This window comes from Chelonia mydas, chromosome 1, assembly GCF_015237465.2.
Source record: "Chelonia mydas isolate rCheMyd1 chromosome 1, rCheMyd1.pri.v2, whole genome shotgun sequence".
Classification (NCBI taxonomy): Eukaryota; Metazoa; Chordata; order Testudines; family Cheloniidae; genus Chelonia; species Chelonia mydas.
Window position 1 is genome coordinate 245,692,606 of NC_057849.1, and position 20,076 is coordinate 245,712,681.

The 20,076-nt window shown below is 41.5% G+C and overlaps 2 protein-coding genes across 8 annotated transcripts in view; one reads left to right on the forward strand and one right to left on the reverse strand.

The window, feature by feature from the left end:
• The window catches only part of BRAF (B-Raf proto-oncogene, serine/threonine kinase), a 135,417-nt gene extending 121,417 nt beyond the window's left edge, over positions 1 to 14,000 (forward strand). For all 6 annotated transcript variants that reach the window (XR_005222412.2, XM_037879076.2, XM_037879057.2 and 3 more), the window contains one exon: positions 6,193 to 14,000. Coding sequence is in view for 5 of the 6 variants with exons in the window: in XM_037879076.2 (XP_037735004.1) it covers positions 6,193 to 6,215 (23 nt within the window). In the remaining variant the exon portion in view is untranslated. The remainder of the gene's footprint in view (positions 1 to 6,192) is intronic.
• Positions 14,001 to 15,117: 1,117 nt separating this feature from the next.
• NDUFB2 (NADH:ubiquinone oxidoreductase subunit B2) lies at positions 15,118 to 20,047 on the reverse strand. Of its 2 annotated transcripts, XR_006289081.1 has the most exons (5): positions 19,873 to 20,047; positions 19,638 to 19,782; positions 16,520 to 16,618; positions 15,654 to 15,772; positions 15,118 to 15,212 (listed from the first exon to the last, which is right to left on the reverse strand). XR_006289081.1 is itself a non-coding variant. In XM_037879096.2 (4 exons), the coding sequence occupies exons 1-3, from the start codon at positions 19,956 to 19,958 to the stop codon at positions 16,544 to 16,546; spliced, it is 306 nt and encodes a 101-aa protein (XP_037735024.1). In that variant the 5' UTR covers positions 19,959 to 20,005; the 3' UTR covers positions 15,118 to 15,212; positions 16,520 to 16,543. The 2 variants fall into 2 exon arrangements, 1 of the variants encoding a protein (XP_037735024.1); XM_037879096.2 differs by lacking the exon at positions 15,654 to 15,772 and having other exon boundaries at positions 19,873 to 20,005.
• Positions 20,048 to 20,076: the final 29 nt, after the last annotated feature.

Here is a 20,076-nt window from a genome sequence, read left to right on the forward strand (position 1 = left end):
GTAGAGTGCCTAGCCGTGTGGTCACAGATCCTTGTAATGCAGTAGTTGGTAGCTGAGGGCTTGGAGAGATGTGAGCAATTCCTACATTCCATAGGCTGACAATAATCGCCTAGCCCTTCTAATAGTTTCCCTACTTCCTTTCTATCCACCCGCTGGAATAGTAACAGAACAAACCTGTTTCTTTTTCCATTTCGTAAGATAAGGAACTCCAATTGTAAATTGTGGTTTTATTAGAGTTAGGTTTAGGATTAAAAGCTTTTATTTTTTTTTTTAACATTTTTGACCATTTTGTCAATGTTTGGGTATTTTTATTTCACCATGGCAGACCTATCTTAAAACCAGAGTTTTAAAGGTTTTTTTTCTCTTTCCCATGAAATTCCCTACTTCAGATAGTCAAGAAAAGTGCCTCTTATGCTTTGGGGAAGGGCACTCAGCTGAAGGTTATGATGCCTCCTCAGGTGCAAGTAGTATGGCTGCTATGCCTCCCTTGCTGTCAAAACAAGATACGGTGTAGAATCCCAGGCAGAAAGGGCTCTTCCTCTTGTAAAATCATCCTGCAAGGAACTGTCAGAATGGTTTCCCTCGGCTAAGGGTACAGAGTAAGCAGCTATGACTCCAGCAGAACCCAGAGGCATCTTGGTTTAAAAAAAAACAAAAACGGTGTTCTGACAAGGATCCCACAGTCAGATTTATGTCTGCTTCCGTGGATCTCGGAGAAGAGTAGAACTTGTTTGGATCTGGGCCAGCTAGATCAGTCATACACATCGGGGCACCGTTCCATGTCATCTAAGTACCAGGAGCCAATAACCTTTAAAGGCTCCAGTGGTGGGGCTGTCAGAAAACACAGAGCCATCATCACTGCCCAGCCCCAGCTTACTCCCTCTTACAGTCTGTCAGATCTGTTCAAGATTTTCCCATCAGTGCTGTGCTGATGAGCCCTTGATGCCATGGGAACCACAGTTCTGGAAAAACCGAATGTCATACTCAGATATATGGGGCCCACTTTTCCTGCTATATCTAAGCTGAGTGCATTGGACTTCTTGGAACCAAAAAAAAAAAAAAAAGGGTTACTTGCCATTCTGCTGCAGCTCCACTCAAGGGGAGCCCTGTTTGGGCACAGGAACATCCTTGGAGCCTCAGGTGTCAGGTTGGGAAGCTCCAAAGTTTAAATCTTACCCAGACTTCCCTCCATCTGAACACTCTTCGGGGATTTTTACCCTATGGTCTTCCACCACCTGTGTCAGAGGTCTCTTCAGTGAAGAGTGGTAACAAGATACCATGATTTCCTACTCTCCCAAAAAATCTCCTGAGCGGGTGAAGGATTTAGTAGGGATCCCTCTGCTGTCTCCACCTGAATTCACTAATTTTCCTCATGTGACATCAAGTCCTCAGAAGTATAACTGTCTACCTCATCCTCTGATGAGACCATCTTAACTGCTTCCTCCTCTCCTCCAAGTAATATCAGGGCTTTGTGTGATTCCCATCACCTATCCTGGACCTATGCAAAGAGAGACAGACTTTCTGGAGCTTTTTTAAAATCTAATTTTGCATGGTTTCTTTGGGGCAAACCCAGTCCCTATTCTCAATCCTCAGGTTTGGTTATGGGTCCTTATCCTCTCAAGATGCCTACTTCTGTATCTTTTTAAGGCGAAACTACCTTAGGTTTGTGGGGGAAAACAACCTGTACAATTTAGTAGCCTGCAGGGTATTCACCAAGTAACTAGTAGTGACTACAGCTTGTCTGCGTTGACAAGATTTACAGGCGTATCTGGATCTGGGTAACTGGGTCATTAGAGCCTAGTCTTACTGTGAAATAGTTTATTCCCGGTGAGATATGCTCCTTCTTCAGATCTCTTGGTCTGAGAGTAAACAAAGTGAAATCAAACTTGGTCCCTGGGCAGGCTCTAATCTTCATAGAGGCCCAGCCTAAATTTTACAAGAGTTCTAGCTTACCTGTTCCAGACAGTGAGCCTAGCCATGTCCATGCTAGATGGTCCTGTGAGATTTTATCTGCATGCGTGAGGCCTGATGGAGACCTGCACTTGTGTCAGCCCCGTTTGTAAGTATACAAATATGACCCAGGTAGAGGTAGCTGCAGCTGGTGTAGAAATATTTTCGTCTCGGTGGATCAGATACTTACTGCTGCTGTGGATACTGCCAGTGTGCATCTCAAAGGCCGGGGGATGCCCTTCTCTTAGCTTGCTTCTCAGACAGTGTTGCATCAAATCTGGGTTAAGGAGCACATCGAGAATCTTGGAGCAGTGAATAGTCTTTGGAAAAGAGTCCACATAAATTTGCTAGAGCTGAAGATCCATGAGTTGGATCACAAATCCTTTCTCCCAGAGATGAGGGGCAGCTAGTACAGACCATATGAATGTGATTTATTATATGGACATATATGGGAGAACTTGGTCTCCTCTTATTACAGTAGTTTTTGGAAATTGTGCATTTGAAACAAATCTGCTCTGCACCCAACAAGTATGAAAATGCCTTAGCCATCTACTTGAGACAAACGGGGACCATCATAAGTGGTCATTCAGATCATCTATGGCATTTGGAAATTGAGTTGTTTGCTGAAAGTCAAAACAAGTGTCAGATGTTCTGATTGAGAGAAGGCAGAAATCCACAATCAAAAATTTTTCTTACATGCTGAGGGAAAAATGCTCTTTCTTGTTTCCTCTCGCATCCAGAGCATTGCATAAGGTTTGGCATGACAGAACCAGAGTGACCCTATTCACGCTGGGCTGGGCACAGCAGACTTGTTCTCAGAGCTCATGGCACTGTCTGAAGATCATCCATTCAGTCTTCCTCAGAGACAAGATCTCTTGTCCCAGCAAAACAGCCGGGTAGTGAACATCTCAAGTTACTTCATATGAGCATGTTTGGTGGGTTTCAAGAACCAGAGGTCTGTGCTTGTCAAGTCAGTCTTTCTACAGATAGAGGTTGGGGTGAGGTGAGGGGTAAAGAGGAGCTGGGGCAAGGTTTTTATATCCTCATTATATGAAATGTTGGGATAAGGGAATTTGCTCTTAACTGCCAACTACTGCTCAACAGAGTTCTGTGGCCACATGGCTGGATACATGACTCTTGCAGCGTGGCTGTTTGGAGCCAATGCACTTGCAGAACAAGAACTTTTGTTGGCAAGTAGATTTTTTAGAGAGAGAGAGAGAGTCTATCAGATTTTAGAAGAAATTTATCTTGATTATCTACCACTACAGGGCCAGCATGTTATCTGCACTAAATTTGTCACCCATTCAGTTAAGATTTGTTATCTGAGATCAGGCTAGCACCTGAAAGTTAATAAGTATAGACTAAGATCAGCTTGTTATAAATGTCACTTTACTAAGATGTAGATGTAGACAGACTGAAAAATGACTGACAGTATTGACCTGTTAGCATCTGCTATGCATTATGTCAGTCACTAGATGAAATATTTTGACCCCCCTCGCTCTGTTCTCCAGCTCATTCATATTAGTAGTTCATCTTTCATCTTCTGAAGTCTCTTAGCAACAACTAAAAACTGAACTATTAGCTGAAACAGGCACAAGAGGAGTAAAGAGGGAGCAATCTCTTGTTTATCAATTAATCTTTAATCAGCCGTTTCGGAAAGTAGACTGAAAAGCAAATTAAATAGAACCTGTTTAGACAGTTTGGCCTGTTAACCTCAAAGAGGCAATATTGTAACCTTTTGTCCTTTTTCCCTTTCAAAAAAAGTACTGAAACACGAGGCCATGAGTTCTACTAAAAGATGCTGTAGATATGCCAGAGAGAGGATAACATTAAGTATATTGAGTGTTTGAGAGCAAGGGTTTCGTCTTTTGGTAGGGTTAAGAGAGTATTAACACAGTAAACGGAGCCCATAGATAAAAACACTTCATTTAACAGGATTATCTTTCAGTTACATGCCTTCATGGAGTACTGGAGCTGTCAGAGGGCATATTTTTACTTGCAAGTTTCATGTGTGTGACTTCCACAGATTACAGGATGCTAAACCTGTTCAAGCCCCAAATTTGACTAATTTTAAAATGGTGAGAAGTTCTCCTGACAATTCTCTTCCTGTGCTCCCTCCACCCCATGCCTTAAAGTAACAACCGTGATGCTGGAAGATTTAAAGTGAGGAAAATGAACATTGCTTTGGTATAATGTCCCTACTACTGCTCTCAGGGTGAAATTCATCCTTGTGCAGAGGGCTAGTGCAAGGCTTATGCATTGCTCACATCCCAGTTAAGCCTTCAAAATAAGGCTTAAAATGTGGCTTAAGCAGTGCACTGAACTTGTGCTGGCCCTTCTGCTCCTGGATAAATTTCATCCTCCAAGCTTATCACGATTCTGGTGTTCTCTTTAATGCTGATTCCCAGAAAGATATAAACAAATAAAAGTCATATTGAATTTTTGCCAAATGAAGGATGACAAAAGTGCTACTGAAGGAATTATGTTTGAACTTGCAAAAGGGTAGTCTGGAAAAAGCTAAACATTGTGAAATGCTTTCTGCATTGTTACTACTTAAAAATAACCCCACCAATAAACAAGATACACATGGTTCTATAGATTACAATATGCCCCATTCTTTATCCCAGTCCCCCTTTTTTAGAAATCTGGGAAGCACCCCCTCACTCACTTCCCATGACACTCTCCTTCTAATCAAGACCTTTGATTAATTTTCTCAACTCTGACTCCCTTATGTGCTCCTGTGTCCTTTAGGGAGTACCTCAGTGCATGCATTTCTGTATGAGTTATTCGTAAGAGTACTCTCTGCACACGTTCTCCTCACATGGAGACTTGTTCACTTTCCTTGGTTCTTTCCTTTGTAAAGCAGGCTGTGCTACACGTTTTGGGGAACTGAGTGTCATTTTGAATTGAACTAACATAATTCTTTTTAAATAATACTTGTGAATATATTTCTGTCCGTTCCACCCCCACCCCCCATTCAGGTTATACATGTAAGACAATACTTGTACTTATTTTTCTTTAGACTATTTGGGCTGTTTTTCAGAAGGTGGAAGGATACCAATGTAGGGAGCAGTTGTTTGATTGTAACAGTGGATACCAAGATAGGGAGCAGTGTTTGATTGTAACAGTGTACAGAATGGGCAGGTATTCTCTTGCAGGAAAGTGGCATAACTTGTTCTACCAGCAGTGCGTGAACCCAATAATGGAGACTGTAGGCCAGTTTCTTTTCCTCACACTCAGTCCCCTCTAGTGAAGCACATATAGAGATCCTCCATGAAAAGCCTGCCAAAGTACAATTTATTGATAGGGAGGAAAGAAAGGTCTTTTATCTAAAGTACAGAATCTGGGGGCAACAGGCTTTGGTTTCATTCCAGGGTTTGCTACAGACTTCTTGTGTGACCTTGGGCAACAATCTTAATCTCTGTGCCACGGCTTCATTTCTGTGACGTGGGGATATGGATCGACCGCAAAGGGTGTTGAGGCTTAATTAAATGTGTATGGGAAGGCACTGTATAGAAGTATTATTTATTGTTAAATAATTCTAAAATGGCCATTAGGGTTGTTTCAGACCCAGGCTAGGCACCTATCCTTGTGCTTCCTGTCCTTGGTGAGTGAATGTACTTCCACCACTCTGCTTTCTGGCCCAGGAGTGAATGGACGAGCTCACATCTCAGGTTCCCATCCCATTAGATTGCTGCATTGGTCTATAAACCAGTTTCTAATGTACTTTAGTATTGGTTTAATAATCAAAAGGACTTTAGTGCGTAACACTTAAAGATTCATGTGTAAGCACAGTAATTCTTTCGATGATTAAACCAGTTTTGAAGCAAGATAAAACTGGTTTACAGGCTGACAAACTGCATTATTACAAATGTCACTTTTCAGCAAGTGGGACACATCTGACAGTAGGAAGCTTAAAAATGAAATTCTAATTTAGCATTTTATTTTAAAACTCATGGTGAAAAAGATTTCTTCCTGTGAATGTTCAGACCTCTGCCCTGAGCAAAATGGGCCTGGCTTGCTTTTAAGAAATCTTACTTCAAAAAAATATGCTGAGTACACTTGATGTTCTGTCACTACAAGTATGGTCTTTCTGTGCCTTAATTTTAACTGTTGCATTTTTTAACATCTGACATATTCAGCCTAGTGTTCAACTAGACTGCAGAAATCTCTGTCCAGCTGATAATTGAGATCACCTTTTTAAACCAAGATCTTGTCCTCCCTCTTGTCCTCCCTCTACAGGAGAATTTGCAGCGTTCAAGTAGCCACAGCGCCATGGCAGCACCCACTCTATTATTTAAGTCTTGTGTTCCTACAGTTTCTTAACATCAAAACTCTGTTCTGCACCTCAAAACCTAAAGCAATTTAGGAAAAGATATCTGTAAGCTTAGAGCAGAGCAGAAGGGAACTGCTGGTCCAACACAAGGGGGGGAAATAATCTTTTTAGGAACCAGAATTCTCTGCTGCCAGTGTTTCTCCTTCAACACAAAACACCACGTGTATTCAGAGACCGCAGTGGCTGCCTGTACCGTTGTCATCATTCCCAGGAGAGAGGAGAGGGCACGCGTGTTTTGACTTTGGTGCTCAGGCATAAGGGGATGGAACTGCTGCAGCAGCTTAGGAGACTTGCTTTGGATGTCTGCCAGTTGGCTTTCTCCCTCTAACAACGAATCATCAGAGGCTGAACGTCTGATGAGAGTGCTAATCAAAAGAATCATCTTCTGTTCTGATTTATTTTTTTCCTGGCATGCTTACTGATTTATGGGTCAAAATGCAGTATCCCCTTTTCATTTAAATGCAGATATCAAACATTTCAATCAGTCTACATCATTGACTTTTATCCTAGTTAAATTTGATACTTTGAGGGGTGGGAGGTGGCTTGGAGAGAAGTTAATCTGGAGGAAAAGGGGATGCTGCACCATATTCAAATTTACTTTTCACTTATCCAAAAAACCTACCCTTTTCTTGTTTCTAATACTTTCTGGTGTGCTCAGACAGGGCATCTTTCAGAAGGGTTGGGAAGCTCCTCTCGTTGGTCCAGCAACAAACTAAAGTTAACCAAAAAAAAATATATATATGTAGCAAGTTCTCAAAATATTTTTTTGTATCATCTAATTCAGTGTATTTTTCAGAAATGTGATAATGGCATCCGAAGTCTGTAAAACTGCTAATACAGACTATGGAATGGTGTATGTACCTATTTTAAAAGTTTTATTTTAAATGAGGGTGCAGGTTAATGCCAGGTACCTTACCAATATATAAGGTTTTCATAAACAGGAAAAAATAGTTCTCAGGTTGAACTGAAAAAAAAAAAATATAAAAAATCCCCCCCTCCTACCCCCAAATTAGACATTCTGCAAATTGTGTTTTGGTACTTAGAGAGCTTTTTTAAAAGGATTTTTATCCTGTTAACTCAGTGTTCTCTGATAAGTGTGTGTGTAAATGTGGAGCATCTTGTCCCAGTGGCAAGGTGTTAGATTAAAAAAACAAACTACTACTACAAAAAACGGTACTTGCTGGATCCACGCTGACCTTTTCTCCTCTTGTTGGTTCCCTCTGTTTGACTCTCTTGTTTCCATCCCTCCATTTTTCCCTTTTCCACAGTTTGCAAACTAGGATAAAGGTGGCAGTATCCAATTAGTTTCCCTTGTTTCCCTGTCCTCCAAGCCCAGTTCTCAAATGGTTGGTAGCTTTTTGACAAGTTACCAAGTCAGAAGACAAATTCATAAAGTTCAGCACATTGTTTACCTCTAGTAGAATATCTTGTGATGTGATCTGTTTGCAGAATTCTCCGATGTGTGGTATGAAACTTAAATTATTTGTACAGAGGCAAGTCAGACCATAGTAGAAAGAAATTCAAGCTCACATGGAAGTCTTCAGAGTTTGGTTAATATCTGCCCTATACCATTCTACATGAGGCAGGAGAATTGACGCCTCTAATTGGCAGCGCTTTTCTTAGGTGAATGAAATCATGAGACACATGTAAAGGAGTTAAATTTGTACAAATGCACATGGCGTTGGCTGAACACATGGCTTTTGCCTCACTAGGTGAGTGGGGACCTTTCCTGTGTACAGAAGGGTGCCCCTGGAGATATAGGTAGCCTGTTAACGTTTGTCAATTAATATTTGCTGGGGTTAAGGGGTCCTGATTAATTTGAAGTGAGAAATATAATTGAAATACTGTGTATTCATGTTAATTCCACAAACATTAGCCAGACATCAACAAAGAGTGATGTGAAGTTACTACAAGGATGAAGCAATTCATGTTGCTACATGAATAGAATTGATTATGTGTACAGGGTGCATTTTAACAAACAAACAAGCACAACTTTTTTCTTCTCTGCTGTGGGTCTTCAGATGCTATTAGGTTTTTTCCTTCCCGAGATGGGCAGGAATTAAAATAATCAGTAGCAGTGTCTACTTTCCAGTGTGGAGAAGCAAGCAAAGTGAGCAGTAGTGCACAGTCAGGTGAAATCACCATGTGCCATGTTAGTGTAATGGCAGTATACAGTGCTATCTGAGGCAGTTGACAGACCAAGGTGGAGAAAGCTAGGAACCAAGTTGTCAGCAACAGTTGAGAATTTTTACCAACATTAACTCCAAGAGAGTGAAGTCATTACTGTATCAGTTTTCCCCTCAGCCATTTTTTTTTTTTTGGCTTGTGATATAGCTTGTAAATGTAGGGCACACTGAAAATTACATATGCTCCTAAAGAAAGGTATAGTCTAAGTATGTGTTGTTGGGTTAAGAATTATCATTTCAACGTACTGGATAAAAATCCTAGTTTCCTTCTATATTTTCATGCTGGCAGAGAAGTATTTGTTAAAATATAACAGTAAGGAATTATTTTTATCCTCTTTTTAAATGAATTTATTTTGTAATGCTTCATTACCTATTAGTCTACAATATGCTTCTTGAGCCCACAGGAAAAGCACAAGGAAAATTGCTATCCTTGTCCATGCAAAGCACTTTATAAGTAACACATGGTCTTTGATTTCCCCTGCCCTCCAAAAAACATGTATGTTGTTTGACTGTTTAGTTAAGTCTTTCAGGTTTCATTTCTATTACCTTCCAAGTTTTTTCTCTTAAAGTAGCTGTAATGCTTTGTTTGTGTCCAGCTTTGTATCTGTACAAAGACCACCTTAATCCTCATGCAAAACTTTGGGAAAATTTGATTTGTAAATAATTGTTTTTCTTCATTTCTTTTCCTTCAGAAATTACTAAGGACGTTTTGCATGAAAATAGGATCAGTTTTAAAGGTGCCTTGCAGGTGTTTGGTAAACAGTGAGACAGTAGCAGGGACATGTATTGAAAGCCCCAGATAATAATGGGGTGAAGAAAACAATTAACTCTTTTAAAAAATAATAAATACATTCAGGCTTTCTGTTCACACAATACAGCTTCAGCTCATCTGTGATTCCCCAGCTCAGTGCACTAGGACATAAACCCACATGCTGGGTTTGGAAATTTTATTAAATATTTTTATGCCTGTTGAGATACAAAATTATCTAGGCACTTATACTGCTTTAAGCTCCAACATATCTGAGCAGCTAATAAACCTTTTCAAAACCACCACTTGAGCACCTGTAGTCCAACTCCATGCTCTTATCATCTAGTCCCATCTCCCTGTCAATGCAGGATTCTTCCCTACAGTATATTGTCTGGGGCATCGTGGTGGCATTGAAGTCAAATGGAGTGAATGTAGGGGCCTAATTACTTCTAAAGCATCAGCATCAGTTAAATGCCGAATGTCCCTATATTCGACAGAGTCCTGCTATTCTCATTTTTCACAAAACATTTGCATGTCACTGAGTTAATCTGTTCCTGCTTGCTTTATTCCTTACCTGAAATCATCCTTTCTCATAATTGAGTTCTTTGGCAATTACTGATAATACAGATTATTTTGGGTCAAATTCTGCCATCATATTTTAGTGGCTTCTACTTAAGTCAGTTGGAGCTATATGTGCTCTTTAGAGGACAACATTTGGCCTACTATGACATGAAGTGAATAAACAGAAGTGTGAACTGTTAACAAAGATCACATCTTTATGCAAATGTCCAGTGGTAAAAACATACTGAAGAATTGCCTCTATAGTTGTATTGTGTTGTCGATGTACACGGTGCTTTCCTGAACACTCTGAAGACAAGGTCCATGCCCCAAAGACACAATGATCTAATATCAGTTGAGGCATCAGTAGTTCTTGAAGGTATCTGTGTAGTGGAGGGCCGAATTAAGAGCTGAAGCGTGCAAACATTTCACACCTTTCCAGCCGGCAGGTTTTTATGGAATATACTCCCTTCTTGACTGTGAGTGCAGCATGTGTAGCACAAACTATTCAGAGTACTGTAGACAAGTATCTTTCCGTCCATTGAAACAGTGTCACGAGGACGTAATATGATAGTCTAACCTTTTAGGTACCTTCGAGATTCAGATGAAAGCCAGTTGCATAAATGGACTGTCATGGCATCACTTTGAAGATACTGGGTGTTTTGTGTCTCAGTGGTTTGGTTTTTATTTTCTTTATAGAGACTAGTTTATCACACACTTTCTTTATAGATACAAGTTTATCTCACATACACACGTTTTCTTTATAGATACAAGTTTATCTCACACACACTCACACTCACACACCTCTTTCTTGGCTGCTTTATTATTTCTTATCTGGTAAATCAATGCATCAAAAACAGGTGTTGCGACAGTTGGAGTAAAAACTTCTTGTTTGTCTTTAGGTTTTAAAGATGCTAATATAGAAGCTAGTCAGCACCATGAGAGCAGTGAATAGTAATAGTCATCAGTGTGTGTGTGGGATGAAGGGGCGGTTTTTAAAAAATAGCAGGATGGGGATGCTGATGTGAACAAACTGAGGAAGTGAAAGCTAGTAATATTTATATAGAAAAGATATCCAGAAACTCTCTTAAATGGTATACATGAGGCTTCCCAAAAGTTACCTTTGCAATTTGCCAAATGATCTTGTGCCTTCATGACTTAAAACAACTATACATATATATTAGGTGCTTTGTAACTAGAGCAGTGGCTTTGGTTTAATTCCAATGCAGTGTCTTCATATTTAGATGCAAATATGGACCTTTCACAAAAGTCAGCAGTTTTTGAGTTTGTAAATGTAAGCAAAAGATATATGGAGGAGATGGGGAGGGGAGAATTTACAGAAATATCCGGTGTTTGTATCCAAAATAAAGTTTATATGAGACATATACATGTCTGAGAAAATCTGCAACTTGAAGCTACTCTACAGAAAATAAAATGAGTTGCATTTTTTAAAAAATTAATAAGACTTTTTGACCCCTCCAAAAATCTAGCATCTTGTTTGGGAAATGTAATATAAAGTTCTTAGGAGAGAGAAAGTCAGAATATCCAGAGCAGTGTATGAAAAGTGAGCTCTAGAATAGACGGTTGACTGTCAGTACCCATAAGCCATGTACATCATGGTATACCGTTAATTTCCTGGTCCGGGGTTACATTGTTTAATGGAGTATCGGCAGGTTTCTTTAGATCTTCCTCAGGCCTCATATTGATACACTGCTAAACCTCTACAACCCCAGCCACTGTTTAAATGATCGTATATCCTGTAATCACGTGTACCTTGGGAGATGATGAGTATATTATCAGTTGAGGGGCAAAATATACGTTTGGATTTGATATGTTCATGTTTCAAACTTATCTTCGCTCCTAGCAGTACTTTAATACTAGTGTCATATTTCATCTGTATGTCCATAAGGAAAAGAGAATGGTCTTTGTTCTTAATGTTTTTTCAAGTCCTTTCCCTGCCTTTGTTGTTGGTGGAAGACTTTGGACATAATTCTGTGTTATGTAAATCAGTGCAATTAAATGCACAATTATTACAGAATATTAGACTTCTATTAACCCCTTTTTAGTTCCTTTTATAAATCAGGGTGTAATGTTTTTTAAATGTTTTACTTAAATGCCCAGGAAATATCTGGAACTTTTCTTCCTCTTCCAACCCATGCACTGAAAATACTCTTTAAGAAAAGAGTATCCTCCCTACTTCTATGAAAAACACAACTATTTCCCTATTTTGTGAAGGGGAGAGGGCTTGTGGTAATGTTGGGGAACTTTTAAACTGCCTAAGCATTTGTTTTAGTGTGTCATAGCAACAGTATGTTCAACCCATCCAGATGCCCTAACAGCCTATATGTACTATCCAGTCTTTCTGTCTGGCTTATCATACCTGCAGCAATTGTAGTTTAGAATAAGCCTGTATGACATTTACTTCTGAATTAGTAAAACACAAAGCCAAAACTGTTGTCTGAGTTTTAAATAATAGTTTGTTTTGATAGATATCATTTCATTTGGGTGCTCACCCCGCTTGAACTCAGTTTGTTTGTTTTGTGTGTTTGGGAGTTCAGTAAAACGTTAAGACATGACAAGCAATGAACCCTATCTGTGTTGGGGAGACAGGGGTAAAATGGACCAAACTGGGATGGTGGGTATTTTGGGGATAGTGGGGGTTATGAGGGTGGGCATAATTTAAATAACTTTGTCTAAAATAAAATGTAAGTGCAATAAATGTGCTTTTTATTCAAAGCTGTGAACTGTTTAAAAAAAGACATGCACATCATTCCTTCCTGAGCCTTGTTTCTTCCTCCCTTCCCCCCCAAATGACTGAAACCTGGCAGTGGCCAACCTGCATGTGTTATCTAGTATCGTGATTTAATATGTGCTTATCTACATCATGCTATTAAAAAAAAAATCTGAATCCCTCGTGGTAGGACTAACAAGGCAAATCCTGCCCCTACTTCTGCACCGCTGGAGACTCCTTTGGAACTAGTGCTAGTCTGCTATGCTTCACTTGAAAGGGCAGGCTGTGAACAGCCCTTGAGGCTGGAGCACCGGCAGGGGGCCCTGAGGATCTGCTGTGTGGCTCCTCTTCACAGGGATACAGAACCTACTCCAGCCATTGGAGTAGCCTCTCTGAGTGGGAAGATTCCTTCCTCTGCATATGACTGGCACTTGCTCTGGCTATGGACCCCAGTGCTGGGTAGAGGTTTTTTTTTCCTAAGCAACTTCCTGCTTGGGTTCTCTATATTCCTTTTGTCAAAACAAGCATGCAGGCTGGCCCCTGTTTTCTCCTATTACTCCACCTTGTTTTGAAGGAATAGTTATACATATTTTTAATCACTTGTGCGGTCGTTGCACAGTCTGTCCCTTCCTCGCTCAAGATCATGCCGCTCTCCCTAGGTTAGGAAAGGTGCGGTGATCTTTTCTCCACAAAGGACTCAATACCAATGTTTCGTTAAAAAGTTCATGAAAGCATAGCACTCGGGAAAAGCAAGGGGGATGGCTTTTTAAAAAATATTATAAAGATGTTGCCTCATAATACCTTGTTTATGAGCAACAGAATACTCTAGTAAGGAGAGGAAAGGGAAATATATAGATTTGATTTTTTTTTTTAACTTAGTGCAATGAAATGTACATCCCACAGTTTGAACTCTGTGCTAACAACATTCCTTTAAGCTGTATTTTTACCACCAGAAGTTTTGTGAGGGTCTGAGTCTTCACTGTAGAAGGTCCAATCTGGTTACTTAAGAAAACAGTTGTGTTAGTAGATTTCTATAGCTGCTTTTAAAAACTACAGTGGAGTAATTGTTTTAAAACTTGTATTTATTTTTTAATTCATAAGAAAATATTTTCAGTTTTCTGTTACACAGACCATGGCAACTCCTTCTTTCCCTTCCCAATGTCCACAGTAATTGCTAATAAAAATTATTTTTCTTGCTTGTTTCCTTCCCCTCTACTTTTGTTACCCCTTCCTGCTCAAGTCCCTTCATTTGTACTTTGAAGTTTTTTCTCATGTAAATTTGTACAATGGGAAATATTGTCCAGTTTGGTTAGAGAGCATGGAGACTTAAAGAAAACATTAAAAATTTGATAGCTGAAATTGATTGAAGAAAACTATTTCTGTGTAAAGTTATTTAAAGAACTCTGTATTATATAAAAGGCAAAAAGTTCTATGTACTTGATGTGAATATGAGATTACTGCTATAATAAAGATTGACTGCATGGAGAAACATCTGAGATGAGATATTTATTTTTAAGGTCCGGTCCACAAGATATTGTCCCAGATGTATTTTAACAAGAGTAGTTTTGTTATTGTGACAGCTCTGAAGTTTGATAATCAACTCATAAGAGTGGGAGTCAGAACCCAACTTTATCTTGGGCTAAAGGGCTGTGTCTTTCTTGTCTGTTTGTTGATCTCTGCTAGAGTAGATATTTGCACTTTAAGAAATGGATTAGAATTTCCACACTGCCTTTGAGGAAAGTAATGTCAAGGATTCAGAACAAGTTAGCTAGCTTTTACATATTCACTTTTCATCAATAGCTTGCAAAGTGCTTTACTATCTTTAATGAATTTATCCTCACACCACCACTCAGGGTAGTGAAGTATTAACATGTTAAAGCTAGGGAAATGAGGCACACAGAGGCTAAATGATTTGATCAAAGTCACACTGGAACACTAGTGAAGCAGGAAATTGAAACTGGGTCTCACACTTCCTAGGCTAGTGCCCAGTTCGAATTTAGACATATACTTTGTGTCTGAGGGGTAGCAGTATCCCCTCCTGCCTGCAGCAGAAAGCTGCTATGGGCTTCTTTGCATTTTTCTGCAGTTGTCAGTTTTTATTTTAAAAATAGCCCACTTTATTGTGGAAAGTTCTTCCTGTGTTGAAATATCATTAGATGCTATTTTTAGGTTAGGAATTAATGTTAGTATTGACATTTAATAGGCTGTTCTGTACTTCAATTCCCCCCTCTTGCCCCACACACACACTTTGCAACTTTCCTAAACAAAATGAGTAGATAGCAATAGTTATACAAAATGTAAGTTAAAAGCTTTTTCCTCCCCTACATGAAGTCACTTTCTGAACCTGGATTTGTCTGTGATTACACTTGCTGCTGAATACTATTCAGCACATCTTCAGCTACCACCACAGCTCATTAGTGTAGCACAGACCAATTCAAAGTAAAGTTGTGAAGCAACTGCATGAACATGTTTGGCAGGAGCGTGGAAAGTATATAGAAGAGAACTTATTCAACTGCCCGTTCCTCTCCCCCTACAAAGAGGATTCTTTTGCAAAAAGTTTCTATAGAACAGTGATTTAGTCAACAAAAGAATCTTAAAAAGCACAAGCTTGTAACTTGAGTTTTTATTTACAGTGTGGATTTGCTGAAACACAGTTGTACAAGAGCCAAAGCCTCAACTTCTTCAGAGATCCCACCACAGGACCTGCAAGTGACAAATGGGAAGAAAATTGAGAAACTCAAGTTGTCAGAGTCCCTCCCATATCAGTACAAACATATGCCAATAAAACCCAAACCATCTACTTAAGCCTTTTTTGGCAGGAACTTGTTTTCCCAGGATAATGTTCTAGTGCAAAAAACACCTACATTAACAGCGGCAATGGTTTTTAAAGATCTCTTTAAATGCAGTCGTTTGAATTCCCACTGCAATTGGAAAAAGTTTGTCTTAACCAGTCTTCGATGGAAACAAGGGCTTGACAGCAAATACTTTCATCTTTTTGATACTTGGGAAGGGAGGGAAGACAATTCCTTTAACTGGAGAGCTTCAAATGAGGGGAGGGGTGTGTGGGAAGAACTAAATCAATGTCTCCATTACACTTTTAAAAGGGATAGTAACATCCTCCTTCAATGGGTAAGTAGTTCCTACCATTAGTCGAGGCAGCAGAAGGCAGTTGCTGGATGAGCATGGTACCTCCTACTAGCTTGTAGAAACTCAAGCGCCCACTCAAAGATTTAACAGACGTCAGTTTACATCCCAGACAAATCCTAAAAAGGAATACAACTAAACTTTGAAGCACAATCCTGTTAGGATTAAAACTAGTTTTAGGGGCCTCTGTACACCTAGTATTAGGAATGGGATCTAAAGCCTTTCAACTCTACTTCACTAGGTACAGTAAGTCATGGCATCAGGAAACAGTTATAGACATGGAGAATTTGATGCAAAAAAGCTTTAGTTTATTCTTGAACTTTTATAAAAAACCATGCTGAACAGTGGCAGAAGATAAAAGGTTTATCCCACTACATGAAGTAGATTAAGGGTGTCACAAAATTACTAAATGACTTAGTAGCAGGGTAAGTTAAAATACTCCTTTACTGGACAGAAGTACCACTTCAAATTCCCAGCCAAAGTAGCATGTCCTCAAAACTAGATAAGCGTAGTCACAAAGCACTCTAAGCTCATGCAAGTCCCAGTCAATAGGGGACAATGCAAACAGCTAAGAAAAGATTTCAGAAAAAACCACCACCCTATTCTGTGAATCAGTACATTAACAGAGGAAAGCAAAAGGCTCCTGAAGTCTGCCAGTATATCCCTCTTCATGTTCAGGAATACACTGAGCATGACAAATAGGACAGTATAAACACCTAAGGACTCATCTATCAACTGTGCTATGGGAGAATCCTGTTCAGTGTTCACTCTACATCTACATCAATTTATGGGGCTCAGAGGTTGGACCTTAAGTATAGCTCATTCTAAAGATCATCTGAAAAAGGGAAAGTTTCAAGACAACCTACACACTGGTAGCTGGAGCTGTAAATCTATTCTTCATCATCAGGAGGGATCCCCAATTCCTCATCTGTCCATTTCGAAGCATCTGGGTAAGGAAAGTGACCCTTGTAGCAGAGGAAGAACATTCAAACAATAGTTAGTGAATATTTCATTTTCTACAGAGGTTCCCAAACTGAGGGTGGTCATGACTTCAAGTGGGGTCACTCCATCAGCTTATAGGGGACATGGCAATCCTGAGTGTACGGATGACACCATTTCATTAAATGGCATCCTTTACACACAAGTGCAAGGTCATGCTGCATGGAGGATGCAATTTTACTCTACAAAATGGTGTGACCCCTCCAATGTGACCTCACGCACACGGTGTGTGCAGATCATGCTGTCTGGAGGACGCTATCTTGAAAAGCAAAATCCATATGGCATGACCTTACATGTACAATGTGTGCAAGGTCACGCTGCATGGAGGAGGCTATTTCAGGAGAAAAGCACAGGAAGCAATATACGAGAAAATGGGGTCATGCAAGGAAAATGTTTGGGAGCTTCTGATATACTACCACAAGAAGAGACCCTGAATACTTGGTTAATAACTATAATGGATGCTAGAGGCACATTCTTTCTAAAAATGCAACAAATTTGGGTGCTATAACATCAATCTCCCCCTGCACTGGGTGGTTTGGTGTGGCAAAGGTGTTGGTTTGAATGGTACTTAGGCACCTAAATCCCAGTTTTGGCTTCACTGTGATCCACAAAACTGCTGCCAAACCCTGTGGTCACCTAAACTTGCTTGGCACCTAAGTTTTTGGGTAAACAACCTCTATGTTTCTGCCTCTGTGCAGGTGCACTGCTGTCTCCCTCAAGGGCTCTGGATACCTATCTCCCACCTAATCCCCAAAGCAATTTGCAAACCAGGGTTAAGATAAGCATTTGGCCACTTAAGTGACATGCGGGGCCCAATTTAGTAGGGATCCCTACAGGGTGCCAAATTCCAGCTGGAGGAGGAGCTGAAGATGGTGATGCACACCTCCACTTTTAGACTATAGGTTAGAGCAGTTGCCTAGGATGTGGGCGAGCCAGGTTCAATTCTTCCTTCCTCCCACTCCCCCCTGGACAGGGAGAAAGGATTTGAACAGGGGGGCTCCCACCTCTCAGGAGAGTGCTTGAACCATTTGAGTTCAGGGATATTCTGATGTGGGGCTCCCTCCATGGCTCCTGCTGAAGCTGTATCACTGTGGGAAATAATAAAGTGACTGGAGCAGGAAGACTGGGCCTGAGGTCTCATCTCCCAGACAAGTGTCAGAACCAATGGACTACAGTCATTCTCTCTGGCCCAGTAACGGTTCCACTTTAGATAAATATTTAAATAGTCAGTAGCCCAGAAAACAAGAGTGTAAATATGACTCTACAGTCCAGTGGTTAGGACACCCATCTGGGAAATGGGAGACAGCAGGACAAGCCCCCTTATTCCAATGACTGGAAATAAGGCTTAAATTTTTAACAGTCAAAAATATTTAACCAAGGGAACAAAATATCAAGGGTCAAGGTGGATTCTTTATCACTGACCATTTTTAAATCAAGATTGGATGTTTTTCTAAAAGATCTGCTCTAGGAATTATTCTAGGGAAGTCATACAGGAGGTCAGACTAGATGATCACAGTGGTCCCTTCTGGCCTTGGAATCTAGGACTATGAATCTCTCATCATTTATCCACAGTGGCACAGCTTCAGACTGGGTCTTCCACATCTCAAGTGAGTGCTCTAACCACTGGGCTCAACTACCAGTGCTGCCACCTCCTACTTCAGGCCATCTTGTGTAGAGTGAGGCAGATGCTTAACTCATACTACTCCTGGGGGAATTCTGCGCTTCTGCGTGCATGCATAATTAATGAGCCATGCATATTTTTATTTTTTTGTGAAAAAAAAAAAAAAAAAGCTTCTGCCAAAATGTTGCTGCAGTTCCACCTTTTGCCCACCAGAGGACACTGTAGCGACAGAGCACAGCAGCAGCTCCCAGCCAGTGAGGGGAGAGAGAGAGCCTGCCTTCTTTGCAGCGCCTGTCAGATCAGGTCAGGAGACAGAGGCTATGGGGAGACAGACAGCATGGTATTCTGGGGTGGGGTCAGACAGGGGCTCAGAAGGGCTAGTGGGGGAGGACAGGGCCATGGCTGGGTGGCGGCAGAGAGACACATGGGGATGGGGCAGGGGGTACAGAGCCACATGGGAACGGGGGAGATGTGCCTGAGTGGGGGTGGAGGGACACATGTGGACAGGAGCAGATGTGCCTGACTAATTGGGAGAGGCAAGGGGGAAGCTTCCTAACAATCCATCACCTCCCCACCAAAAAACCTGTTCCATACTTTTCCCACCCATACTCAACACCCTCCAAGTTCACACCCAGGCTCCTTTCCAGGAATTTACTTTCCTCTTGCTCAGCTCCTTTGTTACCCCCTGACTCCCCAAAGCCTTTACACTGCTTCTCAGGGGTGTGGGAAATACGGTTCTGTACTGTAGTTTAAATGAATTATTACTCAGAGTTCCGTGTTAATATGCCTAGTAAGGAATTGGTTTGTCAAAAAGCATTTCCTGAATCTTTTTTGTTGTCTATTGTTCCAGACATACTTGCTGACAGGTATTTTGAAATAAATGACCAAAAATAATTGAAACTGGTGTAATTATATAGTGTTATTTGGACAAATAAAACATGCAGAATTTTAAAATACGGTGCGCAGAATTTTAAATTGTGTGGCACAGAATTCCCTCAAGAGCATCCTGCTCACAAGAAACAGCTTAATCACTTAAGCCCCTTGACTCCAGAAGAGGGGTTCCTATTCATGGATAGATGCCTCCCTGCAGCAAGACCAAACACAGTCCCCCTGAGAAAGAGACAGGACTTAATACCCCACCCCCCACCCAAGTCACCATCTCCCACTGGCTAACTTACACAACCCAGCACCTAGCACGGTTACTTTTGCAGACAGGTGCCTTCTCTCGCCCACTCGTTGTACTGGGGGCGGAGATGCTCAACTCCGGCTGCTCCTAGGATTTTCTAGGCACCGCAGCGCTCGGCACTGGAAACCCCCCCGCCGCTCACGGGCCCCTTCCCCCACCGGGCCCGGCCCCCTCTCACCAGCACCGCCTCCGGGTTGTGCCAGAAGTGCCACAGGATCCAGAACCACATGAAGCCGCTGAGGAGCTCGCCGTGGATCACCTGCCGGCGGGTCAGCCGCGGGAACTGCCGGTAGTGGGGCTCGATGTGCACCCCGCCCCCCGCGCTGCAAGGGAGGCAAACACAGGGGCCCGTCAGCGCCCGCCAGGCTCCCCCAGCCCAGCCCGGCCCGGCCCGGCCCCCGGTCCCTACTCACTGCCGCAGCCCGGCCGCTCCCCTCACGTCTCTGGCGCGGAGGATCCGGACCAAGCCGCCCCCGGAGCGGCCCAGAGACCCGAGCATGACGCCACCCGCCGAGCGGCCCGCCCGTTCCCCAATGTCACCTTCCGGTATTGGGGGGCGGGGGGGAACGTGGCCTCCCAACAAGAGCCGCTCTGATTGGCCTGAGCCCCAGGGGGCA

Bases quoted from the DNA above. Each gene is read 5' to 3' on its own strand.
- NDUFB2 (XM_037879096.2), bottom strand. From the start codon at position 19,958: ATGCTCGGGTCTCTGGGCCGCTCCGGGGGCGGCTTGGTCCGGATCCTC. The intron at 19,783-19,872 runs GTGAGTAGGGAC...CCTCCCTTGCAG, and splicing joins GGAGCGGCCGGGCTGCGGCA to CGCGGGGGGCGGGGTGCACA. The intron at 16,619-19,637 runs GTGAGAGGGGGC...CTCTGCTACAAG, and splicing joins ACAACCCGGAGGCGGTGCTG to GGTCACTTTCCTTACCCAGA.